At 32.6% G+C, this 22,615-nt stretch overlaps 3 protein-coding genes across 3 annotated transcripts; 1 reads left to right on the plus strand and 2 right to left on the minus strand.

Moving 5' to 3' along the window:
• The first annotated feature begins 308 nt into the window (after positions 1-308).
• Positions 309-7,563, plus strand: LOC144840456 (solute carrier organic anion transporter family member 5A1-like). Its single transcript, XM_078696274.1, has 9 exons — positions 309-436; positions 1,975-2,690; positions 3,114-3,425; positions 3,815-3,985; positions 4,227-4,416; positions 4,766-4,883; positions 5,470-5,630; positions 6,015-6,079; positions 6,457-7,563. Exons 2-9 carry the CDS (start codon positions 1,976-1,978, stop codon positions 6,747-6,749), a joined length of 2,025 nt encoding a protein of 674 aa, XP_078552400.1. The 5' UTR covers positions 309-436; position 1,975; the 3' UTR covers positions 6,750-7,563.
• LOC144840457 (uncharacterized) lies at positions 7,559-11,707 on the minus strand. The gene is made up of 6 exons (XM_078696275.1): positions 11,538-11,707; positions 10,959-11,105; positions 10,584-10,639; positions 10,146-10,225; positions 9,577-9,653; positions 7,559-8,302 (listed from the first exon to the last, which is right to left on the minus strand). The coding sequence occupies exons 1-6, from the start codon at positions 11,671-11,673 to the stop codon at positions 8,259-8,261; spliced, it is 540 nt and encodes a 179-aa protein (XP_078552401.1). The 5' UTR covers positions 11,674-11,707; the 3' UTR covers positions 7,559-8,258.
• A 644-nt stretch (positions 11,708-12,351) lies between these two features.
• On the minus strand, positions 12,352-21,728 carry LOC144839790 (transmembrane 9 superfamily member 1-like). Its single transcript, XM_078695281.1, has 12 exons — positions 21,648-21,728; positions 20,437-20,518; positions 19,635-19,858; positions 19,058-19,231; positions 18,544-18,615; positions 17,866-18,013; positions 16,889-17,014; positions 16,223-16,315; positions 15,936-16,046; positions 15,549-15,711; positions 15,113-15,304; positions 12,352-14,436 (listed from the first exon to the last, which is right to left on the minus strand). The coding sequence occupies exons 2-12, from the start codon at positions 20,468-20,470 to the stop codon at positions 14,235-14,237; spliced, it is 1,539 nt and encodes a 512-aa protein (XP_078551407.1). The 5' UTR covers positions 20,471-20,518; positions 21,648-21,728; the 3' UTR covers positions 12,352-14,234.
• Positions 21,729-22,615: the final 887 nt, after the last annotated feature.

Consider the following 22,615-nt stretch of genomic DNA (forward strand, 5'->3'; position numbering starts at 1 on the left):
AATGTATGGGTAGATGAGTATTTAAGCAAATACAACCGCGTTAAATAGAATGATGACGTTATCGACAGGGTAAGTCTACCACTTGGAATTGCTTGCGAAACCAAACAAGATGTTTCAAAACGTAACACAATGAGAGAAAACACTATGCTACTCATTTTAAACAGTAGGGGATGAACAAACAACTTGATAATAGCACATTTACATATAATAGAGATGACGTCATATGTTTGGACACATCAATTGTTGACTGTAGGAAGAATGAAAAAAAACTACAAACGCACTGTGGATCAAAGTCCACGTGCTCTAATCTGTAGGTTATGCAAACACAGACGATTACTAAAATGCCAATCTGGACTTCGTGTCATGTGCTCATATAGTGTAACAAATAGACAAAGGAGGCAGCGTCAGTGATTAGGAACAAATATACCACTAATACGTAAGTAACGGTCATTAAATTAATGTTTTAAATTATGTTAAAACACTATAAACAAAAGATAGAAAGGGTTAGGAAGATAGGAGTAAACCGATACACACCAGCAGTGTAATACAACACGTCGGTTATATTTGTTGTTTTAACACTATGTATGTAAGTATGCCTGTTGATCAGTAGTCCTACGCCAGTAGGCTATACGGTAGGCTACTGCAATGTTGAACGAACCATCAAATATCGAGTATTCAAATCAATTACAATATTCAATTCAAAAACACTTTGTTATCCCACATTGGGTTAATTTGATCGTAGACTAGACAAATATCAATACAAAAAGCACAACAAATTATACAAATTTATATTATATTGTCCCCCTGAAAAAATAATTATTAAAACATTTTCTCTTTTAATGTCACATAATAGTTATCCACTTTGACCAAAAATTAGATCGAAAAAAATGAATTTACCTGAAACAAGGCCAACAGCCATAAGTCGCGTGCTAAAACGCATAGTGATACCGGACCGACAGACAGACCGACCGACATAGTGAACTATAGAGTCGCGTCCACGCAAAAAATAGTCAAATTGGCTGCCAGCCAATGAATTTTTGGTTGAATTTAACCATTTATTTTGTCATTTTGTAAGTGAAAACATTATTTTTTTCGCTTTTTTCCTACGGAAGTGATTAACTTTATTAAAATGACAAAATAATCTATTCAAAATCTGATTTTATTATTCTTTATTTTTCATGTTTTTGGGGGACAATACATCTTTAAAATGTTAAAAATATACTAAAAAGATTAGATTAATTTCTACTCATAGAGTCAGGAGAATTTTTTGTTTTCTTTTGAAAACATTAACCTTCTTTACCCAAAAATACTAAACGTGTGTTCTTTGTTTATATTATTGTTTTATACATGGAAATTGAATAACAATATTCAAGGTTTCATTTTTGTTTGATAACCATCATATTCTACTATAAATGTAAAGTCTCAGATAATGTTTATGATCTAAATGAATCTAACGAGGTATATATTACCGTATATAAAAGTGGGCCTACAATGTCATAAAATACCAATATATCATTGGTATAAAAAAGCCAGTAATAAATGTATACTGACGACACACGTGCAAACTATATATTTTACAAATAAGTGTCATATTCATAGTTGACATGTCAACCTAAGGTTGGAGATCATACATTTAGGTCGAAAGCAGTCATGCAGAAATGTCTGTCACCTAAAGATCGTTCACTGCGTATCGTGAGTGAATCAAGCCAGCCAGGGTGTTGGGAAAGAGGGGATCGATAACACGTACCTTCCCCGTCTCTTACACTGTGATTCGATCCTCTTTTTTTCATCTTTCAAAATCGAGAATAGTCGGTCCGATCTGAATCCGGGCATGGAGAATTTTAAATAGGTGTGTTGGAAAAATAATGTAGGGCTAGCACAAACATGTTTGTTCCAACTCCAAAATATGCAAAATTATATCAATAACTTGTTAACAAATCAGTTTGTTTTCTTATTTGCTTACTTATTTTACAGAATGGCCGACTATAAACTTGATTTTACTTCTGCTGAATATGGCGATCCAGAACAAGAGGAACAAATTGACAAAAATTCAATCGTTGAAAATGGAATGCAGACTACGCCGCCTACACCATCAGAGCCTGACGACGACGTACCCGATCCGCCGCCACGATCGTCGTCATTACATGCCACCCCTAAACACGTCGACTGTACCAAGACTCACAACAGACCGTTGATCGCATGGAGTCTTTTACTATTGATACTAATAACATCCTGTACATGTCGAGGCTATATACAGGGAATAATAATGCTAGTTACACATTTTCTACAAGTGGGTCTTGAGAATACATCAACAGTTCCTCTTTCCTTCCACTTCGGCATCATAACAGCAATCATGTTTGTCAGTTACAACGGCGGAAAACGTCACAGAACTCGATGGATTTCAGTTGGTACCATCTTCATTGGCTTAGGGGCATTGATATCAACGCTAGGATACTTTATATCAAAAGATGAAATCGATAAACTAGGAGCACCATCTCTTGCGATCGAACTATGCAATGCTAGTGAAGTTAATAATAGTAATAATGGTGATCACGGACCTGAAACACCGACTTTAAGCTGGTTATCAATTGGATTGATCATGTGTGGATTCGGTGCTGCTCCTCAGATCAGCTTAGGTTTAACCTATATATGTGACACTCTTCCAGTTAAGTACACTCCAATGTACATAGGTAAGTTTTATCCAAAAAAATGCTCATCTTCAGTCATCGTTCACTACTAAACGGAACTGCCGCACAAGATTCAGTTATTTTGCATTTTGGTATTTCTCCAGTATTGTTGTGGATGTCATCCCCTTGGCTTTACTTACTATCGAAGTCAATAAAATCCAGTCGTGGCTTTTCAGTCTGGATGTACTTTGTGCTTTGTGCGAGTTGTGTGTAACGTCTGAATTCCTAAATTGACGTAGCCTTCTCCAGATTGTTTTGGCAGCCTTCAAGTCTTGTTTGGTAATGTGCTTGTTTTTAGAGCTGTATGCTACAGTAAGCTTATGAAGCAGCCATCACCACCCAATTGCTTACATTCCATATCGTAGATATCTTACATGACATGATTTACTGAACATTATAATATTGGTTTTTTTTTCTACATTACAGTGGCAATATATGCAGCAGAGGGGTTCGGATTGGTTTTGGGAGAACTTATGAGTTTCAGTATGCGTTCAGAAATACAATCCATCACCCATGAACCATTAGTCTGGGGATCGAAAGTAATGGATCGCTGGTGGATAGGTTTCTGTGTATTGGGTCTCATCGTATTGGCTCTTGGTCTTGTGATCTTGACATTCCGGAAGATAGACACGGTTACAGACGATGGCGAGTGTCCAGAGGTACGGCGCATGTGTAAACGACATGAAACATTTGGAAAGTATCGACAGCTAGCAGAGGAAGTCAGCCTATCATCAGCAAGTAAATCAAATTATTGTTGTTTTCAAGTATTTTTATCTAGATTTATCAAAGTTTCTTGTTGTGGCAAGTAACTTTGATAACTTTTTTTTTTCATTTTAAGTAATGGTAAACCAAATAATTAGATATAATTAACTAGATAAGTAAAGAAGTGTACTGGGGTATCTGAAAGCCGATGTGATACAGCCCGTGGTTCCTCTCCTGTTGATAATATTTATAGCTTTGATTGCATTAAGCTCTGTCGACACTATCAAATTTTATGTGACAACAAAAATGTTATGTGCCCATATTTTGAGCACAATGACATCATATTACTGCCATATTTGGGCACCTCACAGACCTTTACACTCTCTAATCGCATTGATCTAAACACTTGTTCTTTCCTATTAAAGGCAGAGTTCGACCAAAGACAATTTTTCGTTTATTTCAAAACCCTACACTACTCAGCAGTTGTGCTGCGTACGCATTTGAAGGCGCCATCTTGTGCGGTATTTACCAATTCCTGCCACCATTTTTGGAGAGAGACTACAGCATTGAAGGAGGAGTTGCCGATGTAAAGATTGGTAGGTCTATTTTCTACATTACATTTTTTTTGTTATTGTTTAATGCTCAGTATTTTCATTAACAAATAAATCATTTTGTTCTTTTGGTAGTCCGGAGCTTCGAGATTTCTCTGATAAAGTATTAAGTCATGTTATTTGACGAATTGTATTCTATTAAACAGTCTAGATCTTTTTTTTTTGGATTGATCATTAGTGGGATGCTCGTGCTTGTTTCTAACATCTTGTACATTTTCCTCAACAGCAATATCTGTAGTTTTTGGTTTGATCATCGGTGGTACAATTGCAGCCTTGGTACTTATCAGAGGTCAGGTTTCACAGCTCAAGCAACTCTGTCGCTCAGTTCTGGTGTTCGGTCTGCTATCTTGGGGACTATATTGGACTTTCTTCTCACCACACTGCGACGGAATAAATATTTCTCCATTTAAAGACGGGTAAGATCATTTCGAGTTCGAAAACATAGAAGGAACCTACGGCTTGGTTTTCTTCTTCTATCGGCATTCATTCAGCAAACAAAACACATTATGGTGATGAACGTCACACTACATAAGTCTAGGTTCTTTTGACTTGTTCCTACATGTCGTCTTTTGAAAACATTATGAGTTGTTAAAACATTGAACAAGCATTATGAACGTTGTATGAACCTACATTATTTCTTTACATTGCTGAAAATGTAATACTGCATACGTATTAATAACGCGTTCCAGACATCTATAGAGCATTTTTAAGACGTTCATATTACGTTCATATTAATCGAATAATCGATTTCTCCACACTTTTCAGGACTGCAAACTTGACAACATGCCATGGTTGTTCTGATAAATATTTCCCAGTATGCGGTTCAAATGGCGTTGTTTACGCGTCTCCATGCTACGCTGGATGTTCCCAGGGAAACTACACTGTAAGTTGATTTTCTTTATGGTCTAAATCCTGTGAACTATTCATAAATCACACGTTTTCTTCCTCATTGCGATACACATTTGTTTTTGCTTAATCACCAGGCCTCAGTTACTGAATGATGTCTCGCTATACGTATAATTGTCTTTTGCGGGTTCGTCAATAGTATGACGAATCGTGTGACTTCTGTATTTTCTCTTTTAATACTTCTTTATAAAACATTTCAATGTTTTATTATCATGAGAAAATGTGTTCAAATTAGCTAAACATTACTCCAATACTTCACTAAAAATCCCTCATTCCGATACATCGTTCTTCCCGAAACTCATTATTCCAGATACGATATCGTTCTTCCCGATACCATATCATTCTTTCCGATACGATGTAGTTCTTCCCAATACTATATCATTCTTTCCGATACGATATCGTTCTTCCCGATACCATCTCGTTCTTCCCGATACCATCTCGTTCTTCCCGATACCATCTCGTTCTTCCCGACACCATCTCGTTCTTCTCGATAACGCCTCTTTCTTGATATTTCATTTTTATTATACTGTACAGTATAAATTAATTTTATTTTAATGTATCAGAATTTTGAAAGCTGTTCATTTTCACGTGGCAATAATGGTAGCGCTGTGGCTGGTGTATGCAGTGCCAACTGCGACCCAATGTGGAGTATCCTCCTGCTTCTGTTCTTTGCAGCTACACTCACTGGTATTCAAAACGTTCCAGCCACTTTAGTAGTTTTAAGGTATAGTTATTTATAATTGTACAACTCTCTAGCTCCATTTACTGAACCATACAATTTATGAATTTGCTTAGATTTGCGACGACTGGCAACATGCTAATTCATTTGTGGGCATGTAGGGATTCGAAATTGGGACGTCAACCTTCCTCACTATTCCAACCAACAGAGGTTTCTATGTTCAGGCGATAATTAACAACATACCAATGTTTAGGTCCTTGTCGTCGCTCAAAAGCTTAACGCACTAAGGCAAAATTTGATGTGCTCAACACAAACGCATCTAAAATGTATTATGAACTAACTATATTGTTCATTGTGATTTTGTTTGATGTGTTTAATTTTTTGCTTTAACGTAGACAAGTTTACTTTTGTTTTATCTTTTAACACCAGATGTGTTTCACACAGCGACAGGTCTGTGGCTGTTGGTCTAGTCATATTTGTCACCTACGTATTGGGTAAGTAGACCTACACTGTTATGATGAAGTTTTCCTAAACCACAATTAACGTATTATAGAAGTTATAAAGTCTTTTGACGTAGTTGAATGCATTACGTTGAAAGGATATGTACGAATACGATACGATTATGATATCAAACAACAAACTGCCTGTTGGCAAATATAGTTGTAGTGGTACATAAAATGAAACACAACGGGAAGTATACCGTACAAAATCCTGAAAACATACCTGAATACCATTTCAACAATCGATTATTATAAATTGTTTAAACAGTGTTTTATTTAACCAAATAAATACTAGGCAATAAAGTACTATATAATAATAACAATATAAATCAAACCATCTACTTATAACTTTATCGATGTTTTTATTACAGGAATCTTGCCTGCCGTTCTATACTTCCCAGCAATTCTACAACCCACTTGTATGCTCAGCCAACCCCCTGACAAAACCCACCTGTACGAATGTCTTGCATACGATTCTGTATCTTTTCGCTTTATATTTTTTGGTACATTAATAGTATTGAAGTTTTTGTCAATTGTGTGTTTTACTATAACATGGTGTTCAACCAGAACAGCGCCATCAGTCAGATTGAATGATCATTCCTCGGTTAAAAATACCTATGTAAGATTTGGAATGGATGGATATGACGAGACGTGTGAATTATAAGAAACTGGTTTATTCTCGAAGTGGAAAAACTTGATGGTAAATTTGAACTGTACAAGACAAAAACAAATTCAACAGGAGATTTGGAATTATACAAAACATTTGAGAGACAATATGGCAACTGATTTGGCAACTGATTTTGCATGATTTCTGAATGTGAAATAATCGACGAACTTGATGGTACATTTAATTTAAATGTAAATGTATAAGACAAAATCGAATTCAATAGGAGATTTTGAAATATTGGAAATAGTGGTATCTTATATTCGGAACAATATACAAAACATTTGAGATATAAGATAAAGACATTTTTAGCAGCATAGGACTTGGATATCTCGTCAAACCGATTGAATAATCAGAATTGCAATTATGGCCACGCAAAAAAGAGTGTTAATTTTCCTTTTTAAGAGGTCTGGGTTGAAGGCAACAAGGGACAACAATTGACAAAATGCGGTATGATTGTTTTGCGTGTCGGTATCCTCTTATACGATACGATTTTCTATGCAAAACCTTTGAAATGAGACTTTTAATTACAGTAATTTCGCTATTTCAGTTCAAGTAGTTATATAAAAAAATATCGGGTTCATATTCAGATGTAGGGAGGAGATGATCAACAACTTCTTTTACATGGCCCATATGACGATTTTGTTTAATGAAACATTAATTTCAAACTAAAATAACATTTTAAAAACGAAGAATATAATAATTTGTATATAGTATGTATGAAACATTAATGCCATAATATAAACAGACCAATTTGTACATTTTATTATCCACTCTAGTTTTTACACCAGTAATAAAGTTTTATGCAATTAAATATATTTACTGACATTTATTTTACAACCCAATTTGTCTTTAGCATACTCTTAAAGCTTAACTTTGACAATTCCGAAAATGCGTCAAACAATTGTGCACAATCACCAACTCAAATCCATTCAATAATTGGTCGCAAATAAGTATGTAACAAGCTTGAAAGTGGATAAATCGAAAGCAACCAAACTATACAGATATATTACTAACTACAGATAATCTTCCACATTGTATCCCATTGAATACACCACCCATACTAGATTTTAACTACGTCTCTAGGCTGTTGTCTTTTATTTTGTTTAGTATTCCCCACCTTAGAAATTCGTTGATATATTCCTTTACGAACGCTAACAGCGCGGACGTTTTGATTCCAGATCAAGTATAGGTATAACACGCTACGTGTGCCAAAATGCTTTTTCTTTGTACAAATATTAAGCAAAATCGTTAACTAAACTACACCCATACATACAAGTAGGACCTCTGTGTATCTGTTATTTTCAACAATTTTTCATTACAAGGTATAAAACCAAGAATAGGTAAAGACATTTGCATTACTTATAAAAAAAAAAGAAGCACTTTCAAAGATGCTTAAAAAATGAAAGACTAAAAATATCCACCACCAAGATAAGAACAAATATTTACTCCTCAAATAGATACCATTGAATGTAAAGCAAAATAGATAGTTTATTATCGTTGATGCTGTCACCTAACAATGTTCATATGTTTCAATACAACAGCATTAGCATCTGTAATATAAAAAATAAATGAATAAAAATATTGGGCTAAAGTACTTATGTAGTACTATAATGCTGATTTTTTAATCTGGTTGTGCCCTAAAACCTTAAGCAGTGAGACTAAATATGTAGACAAACCATAGAGGTGAAAACGCATCCAAACGCAAAGAACACTTCTTGGGCATTAGAAGAAGAAGTTTGGAAGCCACTTGTGGCCTCCTATTTGAAGAAATTGCATCTTGATCAGAAGACGGCCAAGCTATCACTCAATATTACAAAAACTCTAATGATTATCAGGAGACTTGGCTGGTATTTAATAATACCGGTTCCTACTTTCACTATGGATATCAACAGATTTTTTTTTAAATTAAAGCATCTCATATTTAAGTAATGTGATCATTGTTTTAATTGTCTAGCATTGTTATCGGTAGAATATAACCAATAAGTAAGAGACCATGTCTGCACTTAACATAGAACCCTCTTTTCAAGATGTTTTTGATTTTTAACATACGTCTTCTTTCAATCTTCTTTCAACCTTCTTTTATTCTGTTTTTTTTTTATGCCAAATGAGGCGAGGGCACATGAATTTGATATCTGTATCGTGCATGTTAAATTGAAAACTAGTGCTGTTCCATTGTACCATCATTGCCAATTAACATTAGAGAACATAACATTATTTGCATACAGATGGTACATACATGTTTTTGTGTTTGATTTGCTATACTGTATTTTTAAATTTTTTTAATTTCATATGCATAAAACAGTTAGCACAAACTCATAAACTACAGGATGGATAAACTGTTTGTGCTTATTAACTATGCCTCATTTGAGGAGTTGAAAGAGTTGTGAATTACAACCCTGGAACTAAGTCAGGATTGAACCATGTACCTTGGGATTGGAAGTCAAGAACATTAACCACAAACAGCGTTCCAAAGACTATACAGACCATTCCAAACAGTAGTTTAAGGAAGTTGACAGCATGTCAATGAAACGTCACTAAGGTAGTTATACCATTTGTACCTGTATTTTTTGGTTCAACAAAAACTTAATAATTTTCCAGTTTATTTATATTCAGAACCAGATGAATTTATTAAATAGTATTAACCACCAAGCTACAGCTCCACTACGTATTAATATTATCCACTCAATGCTGCTGCACTGAAAGTGTTTAGTGCAAGTAACTTTAGGCGCCAACCAATGTGCCTAGTTAGTTGCAGGTCTATTTTTTATCTGTGGTTAGGTGCAACAGAAATAGAAAAATACAATAATAATAATATATTACTTACAATCTTCATGCACGAGGTGATTTAAAATTAATCCATGGAAAACTTCTTCTTCATCATAATCACTTGGCTGGTATTTCCTAAAAATAATTATATGAATAATTGAATGAATAACTCAGAAATGCTATTGAAAGAGTGTTAATGAGTTGCATATAATTGTAAATCAATCATTTTTAATTTCAATTCAATTAATTTCAATTTATTCAAAATACATTAAAGATGTTGAAGAGATAAATACATACATATATACAGTACATCAAAATGAAAATTGAAAACATAACAATATACAAATGTACCTAAATAATAAGTATAATTTAAAATTACAGTCTCCCCTCCTTCTAGTATCAAATTATTTATATATTATAAGATGTAACTAATATACTAAAATACAAAAAGAGTAAAATAATCCAATTGACAAAATATAGTCTTTGATTGCTCTTTGTCTATCTTTTTTATGTCTTGGCCTAACCTACCATTAATAGATAAGTGTTTATTTTTAATACTGGTTGGAGCCAATTTAATTAGGAAAATCTTGCTAGCAAAACCTGCTTTGGGGAACACAGAATACTCACCATCCTATTTGTGAATGACATCGTGGGCAGCGTGTGATCTGCCATGCTGTGTCTTCAAACCAAGAATCTGATTGATAAACCTGAAATATAAATAAAATCGGTAAACATACTGTAGTAACTAACAGAAGCTCTGTCTACACACTATCTACTGTATATGTTACTAGTTTTACAAAAAAGTGTGATGTACCCAAATATGGTAGTGATATGACATCATTGTGTCCATATATGGGCACAATTTGTTTATTATTTGTTTATGAAGCAGTCACGTCTGCAATAAACAGTGTCTATAATTACTCAGAAAAAGCCAATAGTTGTTGAAAAGGTAAACCGTACTAGAATAATTCTTACATGGTTCCTTACTTATTATAATTGACTTTAAACAAAAATGTCCACCAAAATTAAGGTTGTATTATATTGTTATTCAAATTAAACACCTACTTTTGAATCTACACGAACTTGAGCATCTGTGGCTGTTATGACATCAAATGTAGAGCCTAAAAAAAACAATAACACTTTTTAATTTATTTAATAAATGCAAAGCATAAATATAAATTTTTGGTTCAAACTAGAGACCTAATATTTGATACATAGTGGTTCAAAGAAGGCCTAAAACTTGTAAAATGAAGTGAACATTTTCATAGCAAAATTTAGTTGGGTGAGGTGTAGATGGGTGGGGTGTAAATGGGTAGGGTGTAGATGGGTGGGGTGTAGATGGGTGGGGTGTAGATGGGTGGGGTGTAGATGGGTAGGGTGTAGATGGGCAGGGTGTAAATTGGTGGGCCAACATTGCACTTTACTACACCAATCACCTACCCTGAGGATTACGAAGTAACTGTACAAGGATGTCCGGAATGCCTAGAATGGTGGATTCACGACTTTGTACAACTTTTGTAGCTGGAAAGTTTTCCAAATCAGATGCTTTTACAATATCATGACCACAGTGTCGGCATATCAACACATCTAAGTAGTAAAAAAAGGGTCAATACACAATAAACAATCTGTCAGCCTAATAAACAAGTTAAAATCAGTTTATTTTTTACCTTTTCATTCATCATATTCGCAACAACAAAACATCCATCACTTATCACAAGTCTTCTTTAGTTTCGGAATATTAAACATCAGTGTTTTGACAGGTTTTTTAATTTTTAAATTAAAAATGTACAAAACGTACAATTAAGTATCACAATAACATTAAATGTAATGTTAGCAAGTACTTGATAACATTTTGTATCATAAAACTCGGGAGAATATTTCGGTCGCGTGCGACCGAAAGACTTGCAATAGGTGTACTGTCCTCGGGCAGGGTTACTTACACTAGGCCCTAGCTAGCTAGCTAAGGCTGAGGCTACCTAGAGGAGGAGGCCTAGCAGCTAAAACCTAACTAAAACTTACCCTTGTGTGTATGTGGATGTGCATACGTTTTACCAATAAGTTGAATAAAAGATATTATGATAATAAAAATAATGTCGTTACTGGAAAACATCGTTAAAATGTTACATTTAATAGCTAAAAATAACCATTTTATCATCGCATGTTCGATGTGTTGTTTTTTAGGGATGATATAGCGCCCTCGCTTGATGGAAGATCTTTGGAACTTGCTGCAATCATTAATATTCAAAGTAGAAATATTTCTTACAAAAAACGCTGCTCGACGTTTTAAAATTAATCATTGTTCTTTCTTCAGATATATTTATGATTAATTATTAAAAAGATGTCCTTTGATCGCAAAAATACATACAAATCAAAGATCTTTAATTATGAATCACATGCCCATTTAAAAATGGTCAATTTTGAACTTTAATGTGCTGTGTGTGTGTGTGTAGCCATGCAACTGAATACCCTCTAGAGACAACGTGACTTCACGGCGGTACAAGTGAGACAATTCTTCCCACCCAGTCTGTTGATTCGCCTCAACCAATCAAAGGGCAAAAATCCAAAATCGTTCAACCGTGAGCCCTCATAGACTCTCTTTTCCCAGACGTTTTTTGGGTCCAGCAGCTGGGATCTGGGATCTATAAATTATAGTTTACAGAGTCGCAAAACTGTCGGCCTTAGATACTATAACTGCTGCTTGCTTTAGCTTCTGAATGAGTAGTCCTCATGGGACGTAGCTGGCTAGATCAGCAGCGTGAAAAATTATATTTAAACAAATATTTATGTGTAAGCTAATAGTGAAAACAAAAAACAAGCTTCAATATTACAATAATCTACTACTTCATAATTTTAATGTTGATTCATAAAATTATTAAGTTTTAATTACAAAAAGAACTGATATAGGCCTAGATGTCAAATACAAGACAAATTTATAGTTAAATAATTAAATAACTGTTTTATACATTACATAAGAAGCAAAAAAGGCGGATTTTAAATAGTATACACCCATCTTGTTTGAGATTTATCAAATATACAAGTCTTCAGAAAAACAATTTTAAAACTATTTAATTCATATTGTTGGAGTCTGTATCAACTGACATGCTAAGTAGGCCTACAGAAAAGTAAAAAAATATAATAATACGGTAAAACTTGGTACAAGAAAAACCTGAACCTAATTTATGCATTAGTAATCAATTCAAAATGTTCACCCAATTTACATACAACACAAAAATCAAATGATGAATACATTTGTTCCTTTTTTTTCAACATGAATTTTGCAGAAATTAATCATAAAACAATTATTTATATGAAATTAAAACAGTATTAGTAACCCAGCATATAGAAGGACATACAACCACAAATAAAAGCATCACTAAAAATATAGAAATATTATAACATTTTTTTTCTCAAATAATTACATGTAGAATTTAAAATCGAATGAACTCCCAACTTTTTTAAAAATAAAAGTCAAACTATGATACTAATAGCAGTAGTTGCTGAAGCTGTAAGTTTTATAAATTATTCTGTTGCAGTTACTGCAGTAAACAGTGTATATGATTTCCTAAAAGCTTGCTAAATATTACAAAAACAGGTGAAAAAGTATACAACCGTAAAATAGTGTCGAACCCATCTTACTATCTGAATGCACTAAGATCATATTGTCAAAATATACATATAGTTTTCTTTAAAAAGTTCCAGAATACTAATAAATGAACCTACTTTAAATAAATCAATTAATTCCAACACTCTTAAAAAATAAACATAAACAATTAGTATTAATTAATAAATCTTCAAATTAATTTCTGAAATAATAAGTTATAATAATATCTAAAAAATTTCATTGCAAAGATAATATTTATCATTGAGAGACTAATTTTTTATATATTATAAAGTATAGAATATTTTTTTTAATTAAGTAAAGTCACTTTATATATAAGCCTATTCTTACATAACATGAAATATCATACCCTTATGGTTCAAAATTTTGGATTGAAATAACCCATCTTGTAGACTAATAAATACTGCAGTTTGAAGAAAGAATTTAAATCTAAATAAACATATATTTTACTACCTTTTTAAGAGTAGGCCTATTTTCTATTACACAAACTTTTTTAGTTAAGGAGTAATATTCAGATTAATGTCACTATACACATACTAATGTATCCTTATCTTAGTAGAATTAGTGAAGATTGTTTAGTTCATCTAAAATTAGAATTAAGTTTTGAGAAGATAATAAAAGTTATAATTATAAAAGTTGTATAAACTGGACTGTTTGAGCAGAATGAGCAGATTTAGCCAATCAAACTCTGTGTTATTTCTGTTCAGTGCTATAGATTATCACATGATTAGCTAGTAAAATGCAGTAGTGACTGTGACACTTCAGCGATACGGCCATCATCTATTCAGGGGAGGACACTTCTATAAAGAAAAACTTTGTCAGGCCCCAATAGGTACACATCTCTCTTCTACATTTTTATGCAATATTATAACTATTATGAACAAATTAGTATTATCAATGAAACTACACAACTTAATAAATACAGATTTATACACTGTTTGATTCACAGCTTCCTTGCATTACTTTACAAAATAGATACTCTATAAAAGGCAGTATCACTGCATAATTTTTCAGCAGTTAAGGATTGAAGTTCAGATTTTGATCACTATACACATACTATTATGCATCCTTATCTTGGTAGAATAAATACAGATTGTTCAGTCCATCTTTAGGTTGACATAAATATATCTTATGAACTTCAGTGAAGCGAAGAATGATACGGTCCCGAGCATGAGAAAGAACATGTAGCAAGCGAGAATCGAGTAACCAAAGAATTCAACGGTTTGCAATGAGCCGGACATACTGGAACGCTTGTAGTAGTAGAAAATTGAGTACAAGAACACAAATACACCAGTGGATCTGCAAGAAAAATGAAGACAATTAAAAACTGAAAAACATTTTTGAATAAGTGAAAAAAAACGTGGTTCAACGATGTAATTTAGGGACCATGTCAAAATGATTCTACTGCAGTTACTGCAGTAACTTTATTTTACTCTTTAACCTGTTTATTCAATTATTTAGCAAGCTTTATTGCAGTGACAGGTTAATAAACTTCTACATTGAAACATATTAAAATTATACATTTATTGCAGTACACAAATGTAGTTTACTTGTTTACTTGTTTCCGGCGCTCAGCGGTGCTGGGTCCGGAGTCGAGGCTAGGCTATGCCTATAAGCCCCTCTTGATAATTACATCAACTCTTGAATATGGCGCAAATTTAAGAGGGTGGTTGGACCATGCCCGTTCAAGACCGGACTTAAATTGATTGGTTGATCTTGAAGCTACTACATCCTCCGATAACGAATTCCATAATATAATAGCTTTTCGACTAAATGAGTCCCTCATCCAATTTGGATGGTTACTACTGCAGTAACTTCAGTAGAATAAATTTGACATGGTCGCTTATTTTAAAATATTCACATTAACTAATAATGATTAACCAATTGTGACAATGTACTACTGTAAGTCTATTGCTGGTTTTCATTATTACTACTACAAAGAAAACAGGATTTAAAAAAACTTTATAAAACTTACCCTGCGCTAAAAATCGAACGCCACCACCATCTATAATCCTCATTTGATAGTTGGAAGTATGTGAGGGCGACAGATATACACGCTGTCACGCTCAATAAAATTCCGTAAACAACAAATAGAATTCCATAAAGTGTATACTGCTCACGCCCCCATAACGTGGCAAATATGTAGTACAACTCAACTGATATAGCACTAATAGAATAAAGAAAAAATGTATTATTATATATGGCTTGTATTTGGTTTACATCATATTTGTATAAAGATAGTAAAACAGAAAAAAAAAATGTTTTAACCCATCACCCAGTGGCCATATTAGAAACATTGTATTAGACGCTGTACAAGACTAACATTATTATTATCATTATTATATCAAAAGCATGACTTTGTATTCATCTATGTTAAAAATGAAATGGTAACTTTTGCACCATTTACATACCTGAATGGTAGGAACCCTCCGATGACACAGTGCATGAACACTGACCGGTACCACGGTACAGTTGGTATCTCTCGTGCAATGTTCTTGGTACGACAAGGTGCGTCAAAGCTACCGGCGAAGTTCTTACCCATAATACCACCGATTACAGTCAATGGATAGCCAACTGTAATAATATATGAAATGATGTTTAATTTTAAAAACAAAGTAAATGTGTGTAATTAATAAGGAGAAAATTATTAAATAATACATTTCATTACCTGTCTACTAACACGTACTGTAGACAACTCAAATCTTTCCTAAAGTAGTTCAAATGAATGGTATCACTACAATAACCTATGCTTAAAATGTAAATGTGTTTTCTAGCTTAATTTTGACTAAAATACTTACTTAGTATCCACATGATAATGAGGAGCAGAATGGTTGTAAAAGGTAAAGCTTGTGTTGAGTCCCAGTGCCAAGCTACTGAATTTACAATACTCCAAACAAAAAAGAAAGGTACTAAAAAGAAAGAGAGATATTTTTACGTAAAATATTTTAGATATTATACATAATATAATCAATTATAAGTACTAGCAAGTATACTTGCCCCAGAGCAAGTTTCAAATGTAGTTATCATTATTACACTTTATTTACTATTTAATTGTTTTCTTTTTTGTAGAAAAATAAACAATTACCTGAAAATAAGGAAGATGTGAGGATGATGTTCCAAACCCAGTTATCCCCTCCTAGACATTTGTACATGTTGCTGCTCACATACCCTGATATACCTGGTTAAACAAGAACATACATATAGTCAGTAATAAAGACACTCACAGAACCTTATAATGTTATAATCAATATCAAACAGGGTCATGCAGAAATATTTGACCTAATTGGCGACCAAATATTACCTCAAATATTGAGAACAATCACATTTATTTCTTCATATTGTGATCGTCAATTGCATTGCTGTGCGGTCAAGTGTATTAAGTTAATACTTTTATTTAATTTATATGTTGTGTTTTATTGTTTTTATGTAAAAGGGTCCTGCATAAACAGAATTGTAAACTTCTTTAAGCAGGACCCTTGCCATCAATTATATACTGAAATTGAAATTATAAACGATGACAAATGTGAATTTAATTGAAATAAAAATCACTTCAAACCTTTCATACAGTAAAGAGGTGTATCCAGTTATTTTCCTTTAAAGATCTTACACATTTATCATCTAATTAAATTTGGAAAGATCTTACAAATTCATCTAAATTTGGCACAGTCACTGAATCTATCACAATGCTTTATTGATTATAAATATATTATTCCTTGAAACAAAGTGTTAAGATAATGCAAAATATGCTTACATGAAGTAAAAGCATAAAGAAGAATAGCCGCTGTGTTCATTGAACCATGACGATGTACATTGAACATGCCCAGTAGAGCCATCAACAGAATACAGGTAGCTAACGCAATGAACTGACTGCCAACACCTGTGGGAATATGATATTTTTAGTAAATAAAAAACTGTATGGTTTATTTTTATTGTAAGCTGATGTGATCCATCTCCTTCTCTTTTTAATTTACCCATGAGGGATGAATAAGGATATTAATATTATTATATAATGATATAATGATATTTAAAAGTATAGAGATTAAAATAAATCTTGATAATTTTATATCAGACAGTGTCCACTTGTAAGATGTATATTTGGTCGATAGAGAACCAAAATTGTCGGACTTTTCCAGGGATGTCACCACGGTGGTCGGCGATGGACGGCCCCGTCCACCACTCGGAATTTCCGACCACCATTTTCATGACGCCGACCACCACTATATTTACGCATGTAGATCGTAGCCCCGATCGTAGCCTATTGTTTGTAACTTACTACTAGACGATACGATGTATTGTTATTATAATTATCAACGCGTCGATCGTAGGGTGGTTCGTAGAGTTAATAAACAGCATTGTCATTGCCTTTAGAAAACGCATGGACAATGAAAATTAAAACTACTGTTCACTAATTAAAATCGGCGATGCCTAAAAATCCTACCTAAGGCTAGGCCTAGTTAGGAGACGACACATTTTGGTGGTTAGCCTAAACTAATTATTACTATTACTATTATTACTAAGCCTAAAAGTTTTCAATGATTTTATGTCCTGGTAAAGACCTTGGATTCAGTTATATTCATTTGAAAAATTGTTTGTGTACGGTTGTCACAATCAAATCAAAATTGAAATAGAGATCTGGACGACGACTTGTACAAATGAAGTAATTGCATATTTTACATACATTCTAGCTTGTCAAAAATTGTTCCCTAATATAATATCTCTGGTACTTACCCAGCATTGAACACAGGAGGTTCTTGTACACAGGAAATCTAAATACATCAGTGTGAATAATCTTCCATCCATTCTCATCTTGATCTAACTCTTCTACATCTTCTTCATCAATATTATAACGGGCAAAGTCATTCTTTAGAACCCTCATCTAAAAGAAGTGATTTATAAAAGGTGGTCCCAGTGTAAATAGAGCCTTGTATACATGTTTAGTGGCACAATACCTAGGTGGTTTAGCATTCTCGCTTACCAGTGCTAGGGTTCTTGGTTCAACCCATGGCTCTGACACATTAGCAGGGGTTTTTATCATGGCCAAAGCAGCCTCATGTCATACAATACAGGGTTACTATGCATTTTCCCATCCTGTACAGTAAATGGCTATTCATGTGGGTGTTCTTGTTAAAATAACAATGTTTTTGACACTTTATAACCTCACCCCATTAATTGGTCAAAAGTGATCAGGAGACATATAAATATTATTTATTAGGGCTCTCCTGTATCCTGACGTAAAGTTGTTGGTCTTGCGAGCTTAGAACACTAATTTGAAAAGAGAGAGAAAGACCATCTCCTTGTGTAGAGTGGTGATTGTGGTTCTGGACAGGGCCCTCTGGGAGAACAGTCTTGTACTGAAGGAGCTACCCAGTATAAAGGATAAATACTGATTGTACAACCAATACATACCATAATTATGACAACGAAACCAATGAGAAGAAACACAAGTACCATTGAGTTGATAATGGACAACCAATGAACCTAATAAAAAGTGAATAAACAACAAATTAATTTTTAAAAATATTATTATTAATTGCATTAAGATATATTTTTATATTTCATCAACATGTTTTTCGCATATTTTAGGTCTAACACAAGTAACAAGATTATCAACATTAAATACTAAATTAAACTAATATGTATATTAACAGTGATGAGTGAATACATTTTGAAGTAACCTATAAAGCATCCAAACATAAGTAATTTGACCAATCACAGATACTTTAAAATGTTGCTTATAATTATTCATTTATTAAAACAAAAGGAAGCTTCAGAAAATTCCCTTTTTGTTTTATTGCTTTAGGAGAAAAAAAAGGTTAAAATTAAAGTAAAAATAAAGTCACATGTAATATTTAGATAAGATACTGTACAAAATATAACATTTGCCTAGATACGCTGGGAGAATCTACTACGGTTATCATACCTCCAATGTCTTTGGAAAGAAACTTGTTTTGCCAAGACGAGCAGCTCTGTTCTTGTATTCTAGTTTGGTGTCATGCCACGATACGCTGTAAGTAAACTTAACATCTAGTGGAGTTGTCACGTCATCTAAGCTAACAGGTTGCCGATCACGTGTACTGATGTTTGCATAAATTATCTATGAAAGAAACAGTGTATTAATAGTCTGCCTGGTCAAGATAGAATAAAAAGGGAATTTTCTGTAAGAGTTATAATTGTGTGTAAACAATTATGTATGTATGCGGTTTCTGTGGACATAGGATGAAATATTAGTTTGCTTTCTTTTCTGTAAACACTTATGCAGAATTAACATTTTCTAGTGTAAAAAACTGTTAATACTATGGCTAATTTGAAAAAAGAAATTTAGCTGTTATTTAGAACTTAGAAGTTAAAAGAAGCAGAAATAGCAGAAACTATAAGCAGATCTTGTGGGTGTCAATAGAAGAGTTCACCTGAAAACAGGTGAATTTCTGGCCTCAGGGACTGCTCAAAAACAGACCTAAATTTGTCTTGCTTTCTCACTACTGCCTTACAAACGTTACCTGGTCGCCATTGTACTCTATGTGGAAATGGTGATGCATCCATAAGTAGATTTTGTGAGTATGAGGGATGAAACCCCCTTCCTCTAGATGACCTATGAACCCTCTAACAGGAAGGTCATCAAGTACAAACTCAAAATAGTAAAGATCCTCAATAGATTCTCTCAAAGTCTCTACATCCTTCTCCTTGAGACTTAAAGAACACAGATCATTGTTCTCAGAATTTTCTAGAAAAGAAAACAAAGTTCTATTAAATATTTTATAATTTCACATAATTAATAATAAAGTTATAAATATTTAACAATTTCATATAATTAATAATAAAGTTATAAATATTTGATGTGGAAAAAAAATTAGTGTGTCTTAAATCTTAAAAATTGGTTGGTTGAAATAATTTTGAGTGAAAGGTTTAATAATAATGATAGGTCACCCAAGCATAACTTGATTTCACCAATAGCCATATCAATTATCATGTATTGTCTACTAAAAAATGGCTATTCAATTTCGTATAGCACAAGGCTCACTGTTTATGCAACAGAAGTGAAACAGCTAACTACTGAAAGTGAATACTTGGCATAACAAGGCATGTTGCCTTCTTTTTGAATACTGAGTATGGTGATTTTCATTTGAATATCTAGAATTTATGATTGCTTTTTTGCCAGGTTACTTAGTAATTAATATTATATATTCACTAAAAAATGTAATCTGGATTTAAAGGGACTTGGATGATGTATATGCTAATTGGCAGGAATGCACAGTACAGTCAACTAATGTATGGATAATGTCAAATATTCAAACATTTTACCTTTAAATTTTAAATTATACATGGAGATTGCCATACGATCTCCATCTAGAATTTCACCTAAAGTAAGGCTTCTTGTCTCAACCTGTTAAGATAAATAACAGTAAAAAAAGTATATTAATGGGACACACTAATAGTCCATGGGATTTAGCTAAAAAATGACCCTTTTGTCACACAAATTGCAAGAAAAGGTTAATATTACATGGTTGGTATTCTAAATACAATATACTGTAATAATAATAATAATATATAATAATATTACCATTTAGATTAAATAAATCATGAAATTAAACAAAATAAGAAACAGAAAATATTTTCAACCTAAAACTAAAGTCATACGTAAAAACTTGTATGGTCTATGAATAATTAAACAAACATATGTTATCATCAACTATTACATATAATATTGTAGAGTACAAAACTATAACATATTCTTCAAGCTTTATTTGAGCAGACAGTGTGTACTGTATAATTCCATGTGATTATTCAACAATAGGTACAATATGTTTAAATTGTGTATTTTTATATGGACACTAAACCCCACTACAATTGTATTATTATATTTTTAATTCTGGACATTTAGTATGGTATTTGAAATGATTGCCTATTGAACATTCACATGAGATTTTTCACGTGATAATCCTGACTACAAACCTGCGAACTACTGTACATACAAAATGGCAAACAATAGGTTCTTCTACACAATACAAAAGTTTGTGTACTTTTCTATACACGATTTGGGAGTGTCTTTCTATTACAACAATATGGAAAAAGAATTTTTGTTTAACTCATCAATATTAGAGTCGACTACATTTTGCATTAAGTAATGTAATTATAATTTAAAGAATAATTGTATAACAATCTAGTAAATACATTATTGTCATATGTTTTAAATATTTAATATTTGGAAATTTGTATGTATTTTTGTATCTACACTGTTTTATGATGATAAATATATTATTTTATTTTACTTAACATAATATTTTTCACAGGATAATACAAAATACTAAATGTTAGTTTTTAATAAATATTGTGTGTTGTTAAAATAAGATAAAGGAGAAATTGATACTGGAATACATTTATACAATGTATAAAAATATTTATTTTCACTTGTGTGGGAGAGTCGACAAATTTATAGATTTGGGGAAACCATAAAATAAATGTATCTAAAAATATATAGAAAAATGTAACAAAACCACAACAATAATTCTTACCTTTTCAGGTCTACATACTGGTAGTTGATAGTAATGGTAGGTTTCATGAGGGTTGAAATACGGACCCACTTTATTAACATATAAAACCACCTGAAATCAATTTTTTTAAATAATCAATTAAAATGCAAATTTGCAATACAAAAAAATACCTCAAATAAAGGAATTTTGTTGTTTAGCAATTTATAACCTAATTAAAAAATAAAATGCAAATTTACAAATGCACATGATGGTTAAGGAATAATAAAAGAATGATTCATTAAAGTCTAATACAAAAGTTAATTTATTGTAAATGTAATTTAAGATAATGTCTGTTTTTGCCAATAATATGATGGCAATTAATATTATTAATAAAATGCATTTTTTTAAATATAGGCCTAAGAATAGCCTATCTAAGTAAGTAAAAGTAGGCTAGAAGAGACTAAAAATACATTTATTCAATAAAAATGAATAGTTAATAAACTGTGTGCATCTTAAGATCATATATTACATAAGAAATAAAGCAGAATTCTAGGGCCTATTGTTATTCAATAACAGTTAGGCCTGTATCTATAGGTAAATAGCGTAGCCCAGTCGTAGGCGTCTCTCACCCGACCGAGATACCACCACCCACATGATTTACAAAAGATTGTGTTTTATAATAGTTAGCTGCTGGCCTAGCAATTTCGATTCAATTTATTAACTAATCCTGAGTCATATAATTTATTTATTTTGATGCGATACAAATATAGTTAAACGCAAATGTTATGAGATTGATTCTATGTAATTACCTTTTCTCCTTTTGTAAAATGTTCCGAGAAAATCGGATTTATATAGCAGAAAACGCACAAAACTGCCAACAAGGCGGCTGCCATCTTGATTGGTGATGTCACTTGTTCAAAACATTGCCAGAAAGTACACACATTGAAATGACAGAATGAGCGATTTTAATCTAGAAATTCAAATTGGTATTCAAAAACCTTCCAATGTTA

Source organism: Antedon bifida, chromosome 4 (assembly GCF_963402885.1).
Source record: "Antedon bifida chromosome 4, ecAntBifi1.1, whole genome shotgun sequence".
NCBI lineage: Eukaryota > Metazoa > Echinodermata > Crinoidea > Comatulida > Antedonidae > Antedon > Antedon bifida.